Here is a 21177-nt window from a genome sequence, read left to right on the forward strand (position 1 = left end):
TGTGTATATATGTAAAAACATAATATGCATATATATATACACACACATATGCATATATATATATATATATATATACACACACACATATATGCATATTATGTTTTATATATACACATACATATATATATATATACATACATACATATATATACACATATATATATATATATATACATATATATATACATACATATATATATACATACATATATATATATATATACACATCCATATATATATACACACACACATATATGTGTATATATATATATGTGTGTGTGTGTGTGTGTGTGTATATATATATATATGTTTGTATATATATATATATATAATTATATACACATATGTATAGGCTATGTGTGTGTATATATGGTATATATACATACATACATATTTGTATATATTTATGTATGTGTATGTACATATATATGTATGTATATATGTACATTAATGTGTATATGTATGTATGTATATAAATGTGTATGCGTGTGTATATATCTATATTACATATAGATATAGATAAATTTTTTTTCCCGAATGTGGCCCCCAAATCAAATAGTTTGGACACCCCTAGTCTAAAAACACGGTTTTCTACTAAATTAATTGTACAATTCCTCCTAAATTCTTGGGAGAAGAGAACTTGTACAAATGCAGTTGACATTACGACGTGACGCTTCCACTCGCTCACCACCCACCAATCAGACGTGTTGGTGCTGTCCACTTCCTGTTGAAAGGATGGTTTCATAACAAACAGTCTGAACAAAAGATGCACTTCTCGCCAAAGAAATGCCTACGTTGATTATTCAAGTTGCTGCCTTATGTCTTTTCGCTTCTAATTCTGTTTTGCTAACATAGTGTAGCCACGAGACCAAGGACTTTCTTCAGTTGTTGCACCGACTGAATTAAAAACACCAGAAAAATTGTCTTTTGTCATTTTTTTTTTTAATGAAATATCAGCTGCTGATACAGTTGCGCCTCACAGTTTGAGCTCTTTGATCATGGGCTCGCCACGGAGGCCGAGCAGGAGGTTGTTGGCTGCCAGGCTGGACATGGCGTTACGGGTGGTGTAGGAGGCACTGGCGATGTGGGGCAGGATCACTGTGGGAGGAGCAAGTGTCTTTGAACGCACCATGTGCAATGAGATGCAACTTGTCAACTTTCTCCTACGCTGACACAGATAGATTTAGTTTTTAGGTTTACTGTATTTGTGAATCCCTCCCTTTTTTTAAAAATAGTGACGTCTCTGTGTCTAACTTTAATCAAGGGTCTTTGAACGCACCATGTGCAATGAGATGCAACTTGTCAACTTTCTCCTACGCTGCCACAGATAGATTTAGTTTTTAGGTTTACTGTATTTGTGAATCTCTCCCGTTTAAAAAAAAATAGTGACGCCTCTGTGTCTAACTTTAATCAAGGGTCTTTGAACGCACCATGTGCAATGAGATGCAACTTGTCAACTTTCTCCTACGCTGCCACAGATGGATTTATTTTTTAGGTTTACTGTCTTTGTAAATCTCTCCCGTCTAACTTTAATCAAGGGTCTTTGAACGCACCATGTGCAATGAGATGCAACTTGTCAACTTTCTCCTACGCTGAAACAGATTGAATTTTTAGGTTTACTGTATTTGTGAATCCCTCCCGTTTAAAAAAAAATAGTGACGTCTCTGTGTCTAACTTTAATCAAAGGTCTTTGAACGCACCATGTGCAATGAGATGGAAAAGTGAAACTTGTAAATTTTCTCCTACCCAGCCACAGATATTTATTTTTGAGGTTTTATGTATTTGTGAATCTTCCCCCGTTTTTGAAAATAATGACACCTCTGTGTCTAACTTTAATCAAGGGTCTTTGAACGCACCATGTGCAATGAGATGCAACTTGTCAATGTTCTGCTATGCTGCCACAGATAGATTTATTTTTTAGGTTTACTGTATTTCTGAATCTCCCCCGTTTTTAAAAAATAGTGACACCTCTGTGTCTAACTTTAATCAAGGGTCTTTGAACGCACCATGTGTAATGAGAGGCAACTTGTCAACTTTCTACCCCATTTTAAAAAAATAGTGACACCTCTGTGTCTAACTTTAATCAAGGATCTTTGAACGCACCATGTGCAATGAGATGCAAAAGTGAAACGTGTCAACTTTCTCCTACGCTACCACAGATAGATTAATTTTTTTAGGTTTACTGTATTTCGGAATCTTCCCCCGTTTTTGAAAATAAAGACGCCTCTGTGTCTAACTTTAATCAAGGGTCTGTGAATGCACCACAATTATGTGCAATGAGATGCTAAAGTGAAACTAAATTTTTCCTATTCTTCCACAGTTAGATTTTCTATATTTGTGCGTCCCTCCTGTTTTTAAAAACTAGTGACACCTCTGTTTCTGACTTTAATCAAGGGTCTGTGAATGCACCACAATTATGTGCAATGAGATGCTAAAGTGAAACTAATTTTTTCCCATTCTTCCACAGTTTGATTTACTATTTTTGTACATCTCTTCTGTTTTTAAACTAGTGACGCCTCTGTGTCTAACTTTAATCAAGGGTCTTTGAATGCACCACAGTTACATGCATTGAGATGCTAAAGTGAAACTTGTACATCACTTACTTTTATGCTGCCACAGATACATTTTTAATTTAGAGTTCTCCCCGTTTTTAAAAACTACTGACGCCTCTGTTTCTAACTTTAATCAATGGCCTTTGAACGCACCACAGTTATGTGCAATGAGATGCTAAAGTGAAACTTAGCAACTTTCTCCTGCGCTGCCACAGAGATTTATTTTTTAGGTTTACTGTATTTGTGAATCTCCCCCCTGTTTTAAAAAAATAGAGACGCTTCTGTGTCTAACGTTAATAAAGGGTCTTTGAACACACCACAGTTATGTGCAATGAGATGTAAAAGTGAAACGTGTCAACTTTCTCTTACGCTGCCACAGATATTTATTTCTTAGGTTTACTGTATTTGTGAATCTTACTTTAAAAAAAAAATAATGACGCGTCTAACTTTAATCAAGGGTTTTTGAACGCACCACAGGTATGTGCAATGAGATGCAAAAATTAAACTTGTCAACCTTCTCCTACGCTGCCACAGAGATTTATTTTTTAGGTTCACTGTATTTGTGAATCCTCCCCAGTTTTTAAGACATAACGACGCTTCTGTGTCTAACTTTAACCAAGGGTCTTTGAACACACCACAGTAAGGTGCAATGAGATGCTGACGTGAAACTAACTTTTTCCTATTCTTCCACAGTTTGATTTACTATATTTGTGCGTCCCTCCTGTTTTAAAAAGTTAGTGACGCCTCTGTTTCTAATTTTAATCGAGGGTCTGTGAATGCACCACAGTTATGTGTATTGAGATGCAAAAGTGAAACTTGTACATAACTGTCTCCTATTCTTCCGCAATTTGATTTATTATTTAGATGTAATATATTTCTGTAACTCCCGTTTAAAAAAAAATAGAGACGCCTCTGTTTCTGACTTTAATCGAGGGTCTTTTTCCTTTTCTTCCACAGGTTGATTTGCTATATTTTTGCATTCCTCTTGTTTTTAAAAACTAGTGACGCCTCTATTTCTAACTTTAATCAAGGGTCTTTGAATGCACCATTAACATAGGCAATGAGATGCAAAAGTGAATTCTGGACATAACTTTTTCCTTTTCTTCCACAGTTAAATGTATTGTTTAGCTGTATTGTATTTCTGCATCTACCCTGTTTTTTAAAACTTGTGACGTCTCTGTTTCTAACTTTATTCAAGGGTCGTTGAATGCACCATTATTATGGGCAATGCGATGCAAAAGGGAAACTTGTACATAACTTTCTCCTATTCTTACACAGTTTGGTTTATTATTTAGATTGATTAAATTTCTGCATCTCCTCCGTTTTTAAAAACTACAGACGCCTCTGTTTCTGACTTTAATCGAGGGTCTGTGAATGCACCACAGTTATGCAGTTAGGAAACTTGTACATAACCTTTTCCTATTCTTCCACGATTTGATTTATTATTTGGATTTATTATATTTCTGCATCACCCTGTTTTTAAAAACGAGTGACACCTCTGTTTCTGACTTTAATCGAGGGTCTGTGAATGCACCACAATTATGTGCAATGAGATGCAAAAGTGAAACTCTTTTTCCTATTCTTCCACAGGTTCATTTGCTATATTTTTTCATTCCTCGTTTTAAAAAAAACTAGTGACACCTCTGTTTCTGACTTCAATCGAGGGTCTTTGAATGCACCATTTGTATGTGCAATGAGATGCAAAAGTGCAACTTGTACATACATTTCTCCTATTCTTCCACAGTTTGATTTATTATTTGGATTGATTATATTTGTGCATCCCTCTTGTCTTTAAAAACCAGTGATGTCTCTGTTTCTAACTTTAATCAAGGGTCTTTGAATGCACCTTTATTATGGGCAATGAGATGCAAAAGTGAAACTTGTACATAACGTTTTTGTATTCTTCCACAGTTGAATTTATTATATAGATTTATTATATTTCTGCATCTCCAACTGTTTTTAAAAATGAGTGACGCCTCTGTTTCTGACTTTAATCGAGGGTATGTAAATGCACCACAGTTATGGACAATAAGATGCAAATGTGAAACTATCTTTTTCCTATTCTTCCACAGTTTGATTTACTCTATTTGCGCATCCCTCTTGTTTTTAAAAACTAGTGACGCCTCTGTTTCTGATTTTAATCGAGGGTCTCTGAATGCACCATTTGTATGTGCAATGAGATGCAAAAGTGCAACTTGTACATACATTTCTCCTATTAGTCCACAGTTTGATTTATTATTTAGATTGATTATATTTGTGCATCTCTCCTGTTTTTAAAAACTAGTGACGCCTCTGTTTCTGACTTTAATCGAGGGTCTGTGAATGCACCACAGTTATGCAGTTAGGAAACTTGTACATAACTTTTTTCTATTCTTCCACAGTTTGATTTATTATTTAGATTGATAGATTATATTTCTGCATCTCCCCTGTTTTTAAAAACGAGTGACGCCTTTGTTTCTGACTTTAATCGAGGGTCTGTGAATGCACTACGGTTGAAACTAGTACATAACTGTCTCCTAGGCTGCCATGTGTAGATTTATTGAGCAGCTGTGTATGTTTTGCATAAGAATCTCACCACAGTTTTTGAGGGTGAACAGCGGGTGGTCAGTGGGCAGGGGCTCGGGGACGGTCACGTCGAGACCCGCCCCCGCAATCTGATGGGTGGAGAGCGCCTCATACAGGTGGTCCTGGTTCACCACGCCGCCTCTGCAACCGTGACAGGTGTAAGCGGCAGCATCTGGGCGTTTATTACTGGCCTTCACCTGCTGGTGTTGATGAAGATGGAGGTGCTCTTCATCTTGGAGAAAAGCTCCTGGTTGCAGATCATTTGTGTCTCGGGCGTCAAGGCGCAGCACACCAACAAGAAATCGGACCGCCGGGCCAGCTCATCAAAAGACACTAAAGCCGGGAGAGGGCTGAGTTTCCTCCGGGAAGGCCAAACACCTTCCGGTTCTTACCGTGCTCTGCAGCGATGCCAGCAGCGAGGTCAGGCCTGGGGGCCACGTCTGAGTAGAGGAACTTTTCCACTTTGAAAGGCGCCAGGCGCTCAGCGATGGCCACGCCTTAACATGACACATGTCAAACGGGCGCCGGGATCCCACAGGCGAGAACGTGCGGAGGCGTTTGCTCACCGATCCTCCCCAAGCCCAGGATCCCCACGGTGCTGCCGGCCAGCTCGTGTCCACACAGCCAGAGAGTCCTCCAGGTGCCCCATCCTCCGCTGGCGCCATGCGGGGCAGAAGAGACATAATCTCACCAAAGGCCGCTTTAAGGGAGAGGCGTGTTGGCGTTACGTCTTGGCTTCGTGCACCGCCTCGATGAGCCTCCTGGAGGTGGCGAGCAGCAGAGCCACGGTCAGTTCAGCCACTGCATCCGTCAGGACGTCAGGTGTGTAACCCACGCGGACTCCTCTGATTGGACGACAGCGGCATTAAACAACTTGGATGTTGGCTCCATTAATCCAGAAGTGGAGAAATGAGCCAAATCAGAAAGATGCTGCTCTACTATTTTTACATTCTAAATCAGGGGCCCCCAAACTATGGCCCGTGGGCCGCATATAGTCCCAAGTTGTATTTTTTATTTTATTTTTTTAAATATGTCTCCTAGCCGCTCAGGCAAATCATATTGACTAAAAATGCATTTTTTCATCGATGACAACTGCCTACTCTTTCAATTAGTGCGCGAGGAATATATATATATATATATATATGTATGTATGTGTATATATATATATATATATACACACACACAGTGTATATATATATATATATATATATATACATTATATGTATATATATATATATATATATATGTATGTATGTATGTGTATATATAATATATATATATATACACACACAGTGTATATATATATATACATTATATGTATGTGTATGTATGTATGTATGTATATTTGCATATATACATATATATACATACATATACATGTAATTATTAATACATATAATGTATATACGTATACACATACATGTATATATATATATACGTGTGTGTGTGTATATATACGTATGTATATACATACGTACATATACATATAATGTATATACGTATACATATATACACGTGTGTATATATATATATACATGTATACGTATATATATATATATATACAGTATATACATACGCATATATGTAAATATACATACATATAATGTATATACGTATACATATATGTACACGTATATATGTATATATATACGTATACATATATACACGTGTACATATTTATATACATGTGTGTATATATATACATACGTATATATACATACGTATATATGGAAATATACATACATATATATATACATATAATGTATATACGTATACATATATACATGTGTATATATATATACATGCATACATGTATACGTATATATATACATATGCATATATGTAAATAAACATACATATGTATATACGTATACATATATGTACACGTATATATGTATATATATACGTATACATATATACACGTTTACATATTTATATACATATGTGTGTATATATATACATACGTATATATACATACGTATATATGGAAATATACATACATACATATATACATATAATGTATATACGTATACATATATACATGTGTATATATATATATATACATGCATACATTTATACGTATATATATATACATACGTATATATGGAAATAAACATACATATAATGTATATACGTATACATATATACAGTATATATATGTATACATATATACACATGCATATATATATGTGTATATATATATATATATATATATATATATATATATATATATATATATATATACAGTGTTGGGTTAGTTACTGAAAAGCAGTAACTAGTTACAGTTACTAGTTACTTCATTTCAAAAGTAACTCAGTTACTTACACCAAAAAGTAATGCGTTACTGTGAAAAGTAACTATTTAGTTACTTCTTTTTTCTTTCTTTTTTTAAAGCTCCAATTAATGCCCTTTTAGCCTTCATTTCAGTACTGTTATTGCACTGGAGAATAATACAATCTGTTGATCAACTTGACATACATTTGTATCACTGAACTCTGCTAAGCAATGTGGTCTACATACAACACACAAAGACAAAGATATGTTACAAAGGCCAATTTGTTTCTGGCCAGAACAAATTGACAAAGCTATTTTAAATAGCTGCAACATAACATACATAAGTAACAAACAGCATAATAACAGCATAGATGTAAACCAAGAAAGGCACACACTACATACACAAAGTCTAACCAGGCATTTTCTTCCTCAAGTAATTCTTATACAAAATCATGTCTGAAACCCAGAACACTACACATTTCCCCAGTTTTAGTTTAGAGATAAGGAAAGATTGGCCTGGCCCACTAGGATACCTCTTTATGTTTGTGAACTTTATAGTCTATACATTTAGAGTGATGTGATAATCAAACACTCTAGAAGTCTAGAATGAAAGAGTATATAAGAGAATTGACAGCAACGTTCCCTCTCAGGAGCGCGCATGTGCAATTGCGCACTGCTCAAGCGTCCTCTGCGCACGGCAAATCTATGCCATGCACAAAATCAAATAAAAAAATAAGCGCATAACAATTTTCGACACGACACGGACACGACAGAGAAAACCGTTTTCGTCATCATTGTTCAAATATTGTAACGTCTGTCGAGACGCTTTGAGGACATTAATTCCATCCATCACTTTACTGAGCAAAACTCTTTACTGTCGGCCATAAACACATCACCAAAACATTAGTAAAAAAAATGATATCTAGCAAAACTGGTCATTTTCTGCAGTACAAACCAGACCAAAAGCAACTTTGTTATATCAACAGCAGCCGCTCGCTCTCTCACGTGCGCCAACACTTGCACATATGGCACTTAGCCAGTGATGCGTTTACAGCCACACAAAAAGTCGGACAACTCCAACACCACACATAAAGTGTCATTCCAGGTCGTTACACTATGATTTACCAATCAAATGTGTGCTTATTCTAGTGTCATTTATTAGGAATCTTAATTTATAAATATTAATCATTAAATGCTGTTAGTATATTAAATAAATACTAATAAAAATATATTTTTTACAAACAGGAAGTTGCAGGAATGTACACATGATCCCCTGCTTACATCTCATTGTGATCAGACACGCCCGCCCCCCCCCCCCCCCCTCGCTCCCCACACTCACACTCAGACACACCCACACAGAGCGCATGTCTCTCTCTCTTCTCCGGCTTGTGACACAAGAAGAATCAGAACGATGACACAGCAGCGCTCCGATAAAACACACTTTATACTACATAAAAAGTAACGTAAAATAACGCAGTAACGCATCATGTAGTAACGGTAACTGAGTTACTGAATATAAAAAAATAACGCGTTAGATTACTAGTTACCGCCGAAACTATATATACAGTCCCAACACTGTATATATATATACACACGTATACAAATATACACATGCAGATATATATATATATATATATATATATATATACAGTATAGGCACACATACATATATATATATATATATATATATATATATATATATATATATATATATATATATATATGTGATATGTGTATATATATATATATATATACAAACCATGTTTCCATATGAGTTGGGGAAATTGTGTTAGATGTAAATATAAACGGAATACAATGATTTGCAAATCCTTTTCAACCCATATTCAATTGAATACACTACAAAGACAAGATATTTGATGTTCAAACTCATAAACCTTATTTTTTTTGCAAATAATAATTAACTTAGTATTTCATGGCTGCAACACGTGCAAAAGTAGTTGGGAAAGGGCATGTTCACCACTGTGTTACATCACCTTTTCTTTTAACAACACTCAATAAACGATTGGTAACTCAGGAAACTAATTGTTGAAGCTTTGAAAGTGGAATTCTTTCCCATTCTTGTTTTATGCAGAGCTTCAGTCATTCAACAGTCCGGGGTCTCCGCTGTCGTATTTCACGCTTCATAATGCGCCACACATTTTCGATGGGAGACAGGTCTGGACTGCAGGCGGAGCAATAAAGTACCTGCACTCTTTTTTTTACGAAGCAATGCTGTTGTAACGTGCTGAATGTGGCTTGGCATTGTCTTGCTGAAATAAGCAGGGGCGTCCATGAAAAAGACGGCGCTTAGATGGCAGCATATGTTGTTCCAAAACCTGTATGTACCTTTCAGCATTAATGGTGCCTTCACAGATGTGTAAGTTACCCATGTCTTGGGCACTAATGCACCCCCATACCATCACACATGCTGGCTTTTCGACTTTGCGTCGATAACAGTCTGGATGGTTCGCTTCCCCTTTGGTCCGGATGACACGATGTCGAATATTTCCAAAAACAATTTGAAATGTGGACTCGTCAGACCACAGAACACTTTTCCACTTTGCATCAGTCCATCTTAGATAGTCTCGGGCCCAGAGAAGCCGGCAGCGTTTCTGGATGTTGTTGATAAATGGCTTTCGCTTTGCATAGTAGAGCTTCAACTTGCACTTACAGATGTAGCGACCAACTGTATTTAGTGACAGTGGTTTTCTGAAGTGTTCCTGAGCCCATGTGGTGATATCCTTTAGAGATTGATGTCGCTTTTTGATACAGTGCCGTCTGAGGGATTGAAGGTCACGGCCATTCAATGTTGGTTTCCGGCCATGCCGCTTACGTGCAGTGATTTCTCCAGATGCTCTGAACCTTTTGATGATGTTATGGACCGTAGATGTTGAAATCCCTAAATTCCTTGCAATTGCACTTTGACAAACGTTGTTCTTAAACTGTTTGACTATTTGCTCACGCAGTTGTGGACAAAGGGGTGTACCTCGCCCCATCCTTTCTTGTGAAAGACTGAGCATTATTTGGGAAGCTGTTTTTATACCCAATCATGGCACCCACCTGTTCCCAATTAGCCTGCACACCTGTGGGATGTTCCAAATAAGTGTTTGATGAGCATTCCTCAACTTTATCAGTATTTATTGCCACCTTTCCCAACTTCTTTGTCACGTGTTGCTGGCATCAAATTCTAAAGTTAATTATTATTTGCAAAAAAAAAATGTTTATCAGTTTGAACATCAGATATGTTGTCTTTGTAGCATATTCAACTGAATATGGGTTGAAAATGATTTGCAAATCATTGTATTCTGTTTATATTTACATCTAACACAATTTCCCAATTCATATGGAAACAGGGTTTGTATATGTATGTATGTATGTATACATATATATGTATATATACACATATATATGTATATATATACACATATATATGTATAGACTATAAAAAAAAATGGGAGCCATTACCTCCCTGCTTGGCACTCAGCATCAAGGGTTGGAATTGGGGGTTGAATCACCAAAAATGATTCCCGGGCGCGGCACCGCTGCTGCCCACTGCTCCTCTCACCTCCCACGGGTTGAACAAGGGGATGGGTCAAATGCAGAGGACAAATTTCACCACACCTAGTGTGTGTGTGACAATCATTGGTACTTTAACTTTAATATATATGTATATATATATATATTTTTTAATATATATATATATATATATATATATATATATATGTATACATATACTCCTCTCTGAGCTGCCACCTTAACGTGGTAGAGGAGTTTGCGTGTCCCAATGATCCTAGGAGCTATGTTGTCCGGGGGCTTCTATGCCCCCTGGTAGGGTCTCCCAAGGCAAACTGGTCCTAGGTGAGGGATCAGACAAAGAGCAGCTCGAAGACCTCTATGAAGAACACGAACAAGGAACCCAGATTTCCCTCGCCCGGACGCGGGTCACCGGGGCCCTCCTCTGGAGCCAGGCCCGGAGGTGTGGCACGATGGCGAGCGCCTGGTGGCCGGGCCTGTCCCCATGGGGCCCGGCCGGGCACAGCCCGAAGAGGCAACGTGGGTCCCCCCTCCAATGGGCTCACCACCCATAGCAGGGGCCATAGAGGTCGGGTGCAATGTGAGCTGGGGGCAGCCGAGGGCAGGGCACTTGGCGGTCCGATCCTCGGCTACATAAGCTAGCTCTTGGGACGTGGAACGTCACCTCGCTGGGGGGGAAGGAGCCTGAGCTAGTGCGTGAGGTGGAGAAGTTCCGGCTAGATATTGTCGGACTCACTTCGACGCACAGCAAGGGCTCTGGAACCAGTTCTCTTGACAGGGGCTGGACTCTCTTCCACTCTGGCGTTGCCGGCAATGAGAGGCGACGGGCTGGGGTGGCAATTCTTGTTTCCCCTCGGCTCAAAGCCTGCACGTTGGAGTTCAACACGGTGGACGAGAGGGTAGCTTCCCTCTGCCTTCGGGTGGGGGGACGGGTCCTGACTGTTGTTTGCGCTTACGCGCCCAACGGCAGTTCAGATTACCCACCCTTTTTGGATTCACTCGAGGGAGTACTGGAGAGTGCTCCCCCGGGTGATTCCCTCGTTCTACTGGGGGACTTCAACGCTCATGTTGGCAACGACAGTGAAACCTGGAGAGGCGTGATTGGGAAGAATGGCCGCCCGGATCTGAACCCGAGTGGTGTTTTGTTATTGGACTTTTGTGCTCGTCACGGATTGTCAATAACAAACACCATGTTCAAACATAAGGGTGTCCATATGTGCACTTGGCACCAGGACACCCTAGGCCGCAGTTCCATGATCGACTTTGTAGTTGTGTCATCGGATTTGCGGTCTCATGTTTTGGACACCCGGGTGAAGAGAGGGGCGGAGCTTTCTACCGATCACCACCTGGTGGTGAGTTGGCTGCGATGGTGGGGGTGGATGCCGGACAGACCTGGCAGGCCCAAACGCATTGTGAGGGTTTGCTGGGAACGCCTGGCAGAGTCTCCTGTCAGAGAGAGTTTCAATTCCCACCTCCGGAAGAACTTTGAACATGTCCCGAGGGAGGCGCTGGACATTGAGTCCGAGTGGACGATGTTCCGTACCTCTGTTGTCGAGGCAGCCGATTGGAGCTGTGGCCGCAAGGTAGTTGGTGCCTGTCGTGGCGGTAATCCTAGAACCCGTTGGTGGACACCGGCGGTGAGGGATGCCGTCAAGCTGAAGAAGGAGTCCTATCGGGTTCTTTTGGCTCATGGGACTCCTGACGCAGCAGACAGGTACCGACAGGCCAAGCGGTGTGCGGCTTCAGCGGTCGCGGAGGCAAAAACTCGGACATGGGAGGAGTTCGGTGAGGCCATGGAAAAAGACTTCCGGACGGCTTCGAAGCAATTCTGGACCACCATCCGCCGCCTCAGGAAGGGGAAGCAGTGCAGTGTCAACACCGTGTATGGTGGGGATGGTGCTCTGTTGACCTCGACTGCGGATGTTGTGGATCGGTGGAGAGAATACTTCGAAGACCTCCTCAATCCTACCAGCACGTCTTCCTATGAGGAAGCAGGGCCTGGGGAATCTGTGGTGGGCTCTCCTATTTCTGGGGCTGAGGTTGCCGAGGTAGTTAAAAAGCTCCTCGGTGGCAAGGCCCCGGGGGTGGATGAGATCCGCCCGGAGTTCCTTAAGGCTCTGGATGTTGTGGGGCTGTCTTGGTTGACAAGACTCTGCAACATCGCGTGGACATCGGGGGCGGTACCTCTGGATTGGCAGACCGGGGTGGTGGTTCCTCTCTTTAAGAAGGGGAACCGGAGGGTGTGTTCCAACTATCGTGGGATCACACTCCTCAGCCTTCCCGGTAAGGTCTATTCAGGTGTACTGGAGAGGAGGCTACGCCGGATAGTCGAACCTCGGATTCAGGAGGAACAGTGTGGTTTTCGTCCTGGTCGTGGAACTGTGGACCAGCTCTATACTCTCGGCAGGGTCCTTGAGGGTGCATGGGAGTTCGCCCAACCAGTCTACATGTGCTTTGTGGACTTGGAGAAGGCATTCGACCGTGTACCCCGGGAAGTCCAGTCTTATTGTGGCGGTTCGCTCCCTGTATAATCGGTGTCAGAGCTTGGTCCGCATTGCCGGCAGTAAGTCGGACACGTTTCCAGTGAGGGTTGGACTCCGCCAGGGCTGCCCTTTGTCACCGATTCTGTTCATAACCTTTATGGACAGAATTTCTAGGCGCAGTCAGGGCGTTGAGGGTATCTGGTTTGGTGGCTGCAGGATTAGGTCTCTGCTTTTTGCAGATGATGTGGTCCTGATGGCTTCATCTGGCCAAGATCTTCAGCTCTCACTGGATCGGTTCGCAGCCGAGTGTGAAGCGACTGGGATGGGAATCAGCACCTCCAAATCCGAGTCCATGATTCTCGCCCGGAAAAGGGTGGAGTGCCATCTCCGGGTTGGGGAGGAGATCTTGCCCCAAGTGGAGGAGTTCAAGTACCTCGGAGTCTTGTTCACGAGTGAGGGAAGAGTGGATCGTGAGATCGACAGGCGGATCGGTGCGGCATCTTCAGTAATGCGGACGCTGTATCGATCCGTTGTGGTGAAGAAGGAGCTGAGCCAGAAGGCAAAGCTCTCGATTTACCGGTCGATCTACGTTCCCATCCTCACCTATGGTCATGAGCTTTGGGTCATGACCGAAAGGACAAGATCACGGGTACAAGCGGCCGAAATTAGTTTCCTCCGCCGGGTGGCGGGGCTCTCCCTTAGAGATAGGGTGAGAAGCTCTGTCATCCGGGGGGAGCTCAAAGTAAAGCCGCTGCTCCTCCATATCGAGAGGAGCCAGATGAGGTGGTTCGGGCATCTGGTCAGGATGCCACCCGAACGCCTCCCTCGGGAGGTGTTTCGGGCACGTCCGACCGGTAGGAGGCCACGGGGAAGACCCAGGACACGTTGGGAAGACTATGTCTCCCGGCTGGCCTGGGAACGCCTCGGGATCCCCCGGGAGGAGCTGGACGAAGTGGCTGGGGAGAGGAAAGTCTGGGCTTCCCTGCTTAGGCTGCTGCCCCCGCGACCCGACCTCGGATAAGCGGAAGAAGATGGATGGATGGATGGATGGATGTATACATATATATAGTTGTGTGTGTGTATGTATGTATATATATATATATATATATATATATATATATATATATATATATATATATATATATATATACATATATATATACACAGTATATATATAAAATTTACTTTACATGCTTTCGGCCTTCTACCAATTTTTTTTTTTGCCTAATGCGGCCCCCCAGTCAAAAAATTTGGACACCCCTGTTATTTTTTTTTTTTTAATTATTTGTGTCCCTGTTTTAGATTATATTTACATGTTATTATATTAAATATTTAATTAACTTTAATTATGTTATTTATTAAAAAAAAAAAATATTCAGCACTTTTTTTTTATCTTCAAGGAAAATGTTAATTTTTTTTCTCCACATTTTGTTGGCTGCCAAATTTCCTTGATAATGTTTCATGTTTTCCCTAACCTTAGACCCAGCGGACTGCATAGAACCACCAAAGCTTATCAAACGTAACATCCATAACTTCACCTTTTCTTCAGCTGGTCCAGAGTCAGGTGGTCGAAGCCCACAGACATAGTGCTGAGGACCTTCAGGTTGGGACCTGCAGGAGGACACGTCAGCACACGTCAGGTGGTTTAGGCGTACCGGACAAGAGCCCGGGCCTCCAACCTGCGGCGTCCAGCAGTTCCGCGTCGATCTTCTCGGTCAGCACGCAGAGCAGGGCGTCCACACCTTTCACCTTCTGGAGCAACTCCTTCCTGGGTACCGGGACGTCGTCAGAGTCCCACAGGTCAAACTGCACTCTGAAAGAGATGTGTTTGTTTCTTGGGTCATATTTGTGCAGCTGGGATAGGCTCCAGCACCCCCGCGACCCCTTAAGGGACAAGCGGTAGAAAATGGATGGATTTCTAAGGAGTTGGGTTATTTTTCTGACTCAACCAGTAACCCAGCGCGCCATTTGTTCAGGCCATTGGGTGTGGCCTAAACCGGAAGTGGGTGGAGTTTGACCTCCATCGAGAGGAGTCTTTTTCCCAGAGTGCATTGCAGCTACACGGGGATGAATTTATTGTTATTCCCTTGCGACAGATTTATTACTTGCTTGTTTGGAGCATTTCATTGCAATCAAACTAGGTCTTAAGGAGAAACAATCTTAAATAAATCTTTAAGAAGAACCACAAGTTGAAACCATGAGTGAGGATGGTGTGTGGAATAGGGAAGTCCTTGGTTGAGTCATTAAGATGACCACAATGGCAAATCAATGAAGTATTTTTACCATATTTATCAATGTAAATCATGTTGAACAGACTTCACAATAAATTGTAACTATTATTGAAAGCATTTCAAAGTTGTTCACTTTCAAATTTACTCATAATATTAGTCTTACGGTTGTTTAAATAAACAATCTTACCATACATACATGTTTATGAAACCTGACTTCCAAATAGGGTGACCATTTCCATGACACCAAAAAGGAGGACATTATGCGACATATCAATAAATTACTATGGTGTACATAGGACTCTGGTATACTCTTATTTATAGTACAATTTTGAGTGGTTTAAAGATGATGTTTGTGTGGCTGAATAGGAAAAAATATTAAAGTCAAGTGTTTGTTAACAGTATTTGTATTTATTCAATACATTGTGGTGTTCAAAAAGTGACCACTGAGATGAATCTTTTCAAGTGCAGAGTGCCACAAAGCATAACATGTGTGGACTTAAATGTAGTTAACATATATAATTTAAAAAAAATGCCACAAAAATTTTTCCACATCAACATCAAGGCTGCTTGCTGCATATCTGGTTGCATTATGCAGAATATGGGCCAAACAGTTTGCAGGGAGCACATCTTTTTGGCTCAGTTTCAGCTTCTGATACACTGTTATGTTTGCCACAATTGACACTGGCATTGTCTGCTGCATATGCAGACATGTTTTTCACCTCTAAGCCAGACATCTCAAGTTTTGCCAGCAGCTGGTTTGTTATGGCTTCTGACGTTTCGTTGCTGTCACTATAAAAATCCAACAGGACATGTTGGATGCCTTCATCAAAGTGAAAATACCTTACCACAATGGGAAAACACTTGTTTGTTCCTTTATTTGAGGCGTCGGTTGCTACGGAAAAGGGTAGGTTGTTTTCTTTTATGTAGTCGGTATGTTCCTGTACCGAATAGTGAGCGATGACGTTCTCGCACAATGCCTTGGCTTTTGTTCGGCCACAGGCCATCCCTTTAGCTGTGGGATAGTCACTGAAAATCTCCCGGTCCACTTTCATGCCGCAGTCTAAACTTCTGTAGGACTGGTGATGCTTTACAGCAGTGGTTCTCAACCTTTTTTCAGTGATGTACCCCCTGTGAACATTTTTTTAATTCAAGTGCCCCCTAATCAGAGCAAAGCATTTTTGGTTGAAAAAAAGAGATAAAGAAGTAAAATACAGCACTATGTCATCAGTTTCTGATTTATTAAATTGTATAACAGTGCAAAATATTGCTCATTTGTAGTGGTCTTTCTTAAACTATTTGGAAAAAAATATGTAAAATAACTAAAAACTTGTTGAAAAATAAACAAGTGATTCAATTATAAATAAAGATTTCTACACATAGAAGTAATCATCAACTTAAAGTGCCCTCTTTGGGGATTGTAATAGAGATCCATCTGGATTCAGGAACTTAATTCTAAACATTTCTTCACAAAAAAAGAAATCTTTAACATCAATATTTATGGAACATGTCTACAAAAAATCTAGCTGTCAACACGGAATATTGCATTGTTGCATTTCTTTTCACAGTTCTTTTTGACAAGACATTTTAGTGAGGGTCAAACCATCATGGCATGGGGGAAACTCTGGGTTTATGGTAATGAATGGAATAGCCTACTTAATTTGATGTTCAGTTTATGAACTTACATTACATTACATACCCCCAGGGTACCATTTGAGAACCACTGCTTTACAGCATGGTACACCTTGCACAGCTCCGCAGCAGTTATCTTGTCATCCAGGGGCGACGAAACTTCATGAAAAAATGTCCTCATTGAAGAGGTACCTGCCGCATGTTTATTACTTTTATGTTTATCCGTACCCGCATGCCGTTCAATTGCAGATTTCCCCTGACTACTTACGTCGACATCACATCGACAAAGTGTGCAGAAGCCATGGAATGAGTCTCGGCTGCTTTTCGTTATAAATTCGTGCTCTTTTATCCATTCAGAATTAAACGAGGTCTTGCGTTTTGGCATGATGCTAACTTTCTGTCAATGTTATGCCGCAGCAGCACATGGACCCTTGTTTACTTTTTTAACCAATGATAAGCAGATTTGTATCCGACACCGCTCTTAGCCAATCATTTGATACGTTACTGCGTTGGGGGCATTTTTTACGGTCTTTGATTGGCTATCGCGCTGCAGCCCAGCAAAGATGAAAAAACTCTGCTCTTCAAGCCTAGTGCCTCAAAAAGGAGGACAAATACGTGTCCGGTTTGAAGCTGCGCCGGACGCCGGACAGGGCATTAAAAATCCGGACTGTCCGGCCTAAATCCGGACACCTGGTCACCCTACTTCCAAACAAAGTTGCAAAACAGTTTGACTACAAGTCAATCATTGGATCCACGTTGTTGGTTGTGAAATAACCACATTTCCACGGTCAAGTCAACGTCAGAACCCAACATTGATTAAACATGGTCAAAAAGCATGTTGTTTCAACGTTGGGTTTGAGTTGCTCAATGTCAGCAGCACCTAATGCAACCAGTTCTTAACATTGTTTTAATGTCTAGTGCCGGCTAGGATGCAGTGTAATGAATCTGGTCTACAAAGAAAAATGGTGGATAGTTCTTCCTGTCGGGGTCATAAATCATTACGACGTTTGGACCACAAAAAACATGAAAATATCCAATTTATTTGGTAGAATTAACCCAGCATTGCAGTTAAAAATGACCCAGCATTCGGGTTGAATAAATAACCCATCTTTCAGGGCTAAATAAGCAACCCATCTTGCTGGATTAGTAAGAAACTCATCTTTCTGGGTTAAATAAGCAACCCATCTTTCTGGGTTGAATAAGCAACCCATCTTTCTGGGTTAAAATAAGCAACCCATCCTGCTGGGTTAAATAAGAAACCCATATTTCTGAGTTGAATAAGAAACCCATCTTCTAAGAAACCCATCTTTCTGGGTTAAATAAGAAACCCACATTTCTGGGTTGAAAAAGAAACCCATCTTTCAGGGTTAAATAAGAAACCCATCTTACTTAAGCAACCCATCCTGCTGGGTTAAATAAGAAACCCATATTTCTGAGTTGAATAAGAAACCCATCTTACTGGGTTAAATAAGCAACCCATCCTGCTGGCTTAAATAAGAAACCCATCTTTCTGGGTTAAATAAGAAACCCATCTTTCTGGGTTAAATAAGAAACCTATCTTTCTGGGTTGAATAAGAAACCAATCTTTCTGGGTTAAATAAGCAACCCATCTTGCTGGATTAAAGAAGAAACCCATCTTTCTGGGTTAAATAAGCAAGCCATCTTTCTGGATTAAGTAAGAAACTCATCTTTCTGGGTTAAATAAGCAACCCAACTTGCTGGGTCAAATAAGCAACCCATCTTTCTGGGTTAAATAAGAAACCTATCTTTCTGGGTTAAATAAGAAACCTATCTTTCTGGGTTAAATAACAAACCCATCTTTCTGGGTTAAATAAGAAACCCATATTTCTGGGTTGAAAAAGAAACCCATCTTTCAGGGTTATATATATAAACTTATTTCAGGGTCAAATAAGCAACCCATCTTTCAGGGTTAAATAAGCAACCCATCTTTCTGGGTTGAATAAGAAACTCGTCTTTCTGGGTTAATAAATAAGAAACCTATCTTTCTGGGTTGAAGAAGAAACCTATCTTGCTGGGTTAATAAGCAAGCCATCTTGCTGGGTTAAGAAATCCATCTTTCTGGGTTGAATAAGAAACCCATCTTTCTGGGTTAAATTCACCCAACATTGATTTGGTCCAGAAGTTACCCAGCAGCTGGGTTGAAAACTACCTAGATTGGGCCGTTTTCAACCCAGCAATTTTTAGAGTGTAAAACAACTTTTCGTTGGGTATCCCGACTGAAATATTACCGTACTCACTGGCCAGATTCACGGAGGATTCTCAGGCCGTCCGGCGGGATCTGCCGGGTGACGTAGACCCGAGACAGGTTGGACATCTCCCTGTGCACCAATCCTTCTGCCGGCGCCTTGCAGACAGTCTTGGCTGTCGCCCTCTGGAGCTGACGCAGTGCCACTCGACTGCACCACATTGCCAAAAAAAAACCACACACAAAAACACCGATCGGAGAGCTGGTGGTGCGGGCACTTTGAAGTCGCGTACTTGCTGTGTGCAGGAGTTGGCGTCCGGTTCGGTCAAGGGGAGGTGCCGTCATGTGATTGGCCCATTTTATCAGAGGGAGGAGACGATCTCTGTAAAGTCTGAAGGTGAAGGCTCATGTTTTCAGTATTAGGCAATAATATTAGTGTGTATTCCACACACACACACATACACACACACACACACACACACACACACTCTTGTATTTCTTACTTTCTTGAGACCTGAGAAAAATGCCTCCCTCTTTAGGACCAGCCTTTCTAGATATATAAAGATTAGTATTGACAACATTAATAATATATACATACTATGCACATATAAAAAAGCTTGTTGTGGAAAATCAGTTGGAATTTCACAAGAAAAAGGTCACAATCTCACAAGAAAAACTTGGAATGTTGGCGGTGTTATAATAAAAGTTTACATTTTACTCAACGCAAGTCACAATTTGACAAGAATGCAATATTATGATAAAGGTTGGAATTTGACTCAATAACAGTCGCAATTTTACAAGAAAAGCTTGAAATGTTGTCAATTTTATGAAAAGAGTCATAATTTTACTCAACAAAAGTCACAATTTTATAAGAAAACTTTAAAATATGGGCAATATAATAATAATCGGAAATTTTACTAGGCAAAATGATGACAAATGTCATCATTTTACTCCAATCAATCAATCAATCAATCAATCAATGTTTATTTATATAGCCCTAAATCACAAGTGTCTCAAAGGGCTGCACAAGCCACAACGACATCCTCGGTACAAAGCCCACATAAGGGCAAGGAAAAACTCACCCCAAAAATGTTAGTTTTACAAGAACAAAAAAAAATGGCAATATTGTGATAAAAGTCAACATTTTATATGACAAATGTCACCATTTTGCATTAAAAAGTAATAACTTTTCATCCATCCATCCATTTTCTACCGTTTGTCCCTTTTGGGGTCGCGGGGGCTGCTGGAACCTATCTCAGCTGCAATTGGGCGGAAGGCGATGTACACCCTGGACAAGTCGCCACCTCATCACAAGGGCCAACATCATAAAAAAGTTATAATTTTATGAGGAAAATATTGCAATCTTACAGAAACAGAAAGAATATTAAAAAATGTTCCCAATTTTATAAGAAAAAAGTCGACACATTGTGAGAAAAAGACTGCTTTTAGTTGTTTTTTAATTGGTTTTTAATCTTCATTATTTACTTCAAGTTATTACACTATGTCGCTATATACATATTTATTTGATTTTTTTGGATTCATTTAATAATTTGGTATTAATTTTGGCCAAAGGGGGCGCATTTCAATGTCTTACACACACTTGCTATTACATATGTTGACCAGACGGGGAGCACTTCAAATTTTTTCACACACTTATTACATATGTTGACCACAGGGGGAGCACTTCAATTTTTTTTTACACA

General features: G+C 40.4%; 1 protein-coding gene across 1 annotated transcript; it reads right to left on the bottom strand.

The window, feature by feature from the left end:
- Positions 1-920: 920 nt before the first annotated feature.
- Positions 921-19782, bottom strand: grhprb (glyoxylate reductase/hydroxypyruvate reductase b). Its single transcript, XM_061977014.1, has 9 exons — positions 19527-19782; positions 15088-15221; positions 14947-15019; positions 5846-5962; positions 5684-5772; positions 5510-5614; positions 5315-5450; positions 5128-5258; positions 921-1098 (listed from the first exon to the last, which is right to left on the bottom strand). Exons 1-9 carry the CDS (start codon positions 19694-19696, stop codon positions 977-979), a joined length of 1077 nt encoding a protein of 358 aa, XP_061832998.1. The 5' UTR covers positions 19697-19782; the 3' UTR covers positions 921-976.
- Positions 19783-21177: the final 1395 nt, after the last annotated feature.

This window comes from Nerophis lumbriciformis, linkage group LG16 (genome assembly GCF_033978685.3).
Source record: "Nerophis lumbriciformis linkage group LG16, RoL_Nlum_v2.1, whole genome shotgun sequence".
Classification (NCBI taxonomy): Eukaryota; Metazoa; Chordata; class Actinopteri; order Syngnathiformes; family Syngnathidae; genus Nerophis; species Nerophis lumbriciformis.

What these genes read in the sequence shown, in the direction of transcription:
- grhprb (XM_061977014.1), bottom strand. Translation starts at nt 19,696, where the DNA reads ATGTGGTGCAGTCGAGTGGCACTGCGTCAGCTCCAGAGGGCGACAGCC. An exon ending in GCGGTGCACGAAGCCAAGAC is followed by an intron (nt 5,773 to 5,845) that starts GTAACGCCAACA and finishes GCATGGCGCCAG; the next exon opens with CGGAGGATGGGGCACCTGGA. An exon ending in ATCTTCATCAACACCAGCAG is followed by an intron (nt 5,259 to 5,314) that starts GTGAAGGCCAGT and finishes TCACGGTTGCAG; the next exon opens with AGGCGGCGTGGTGAACCAGG.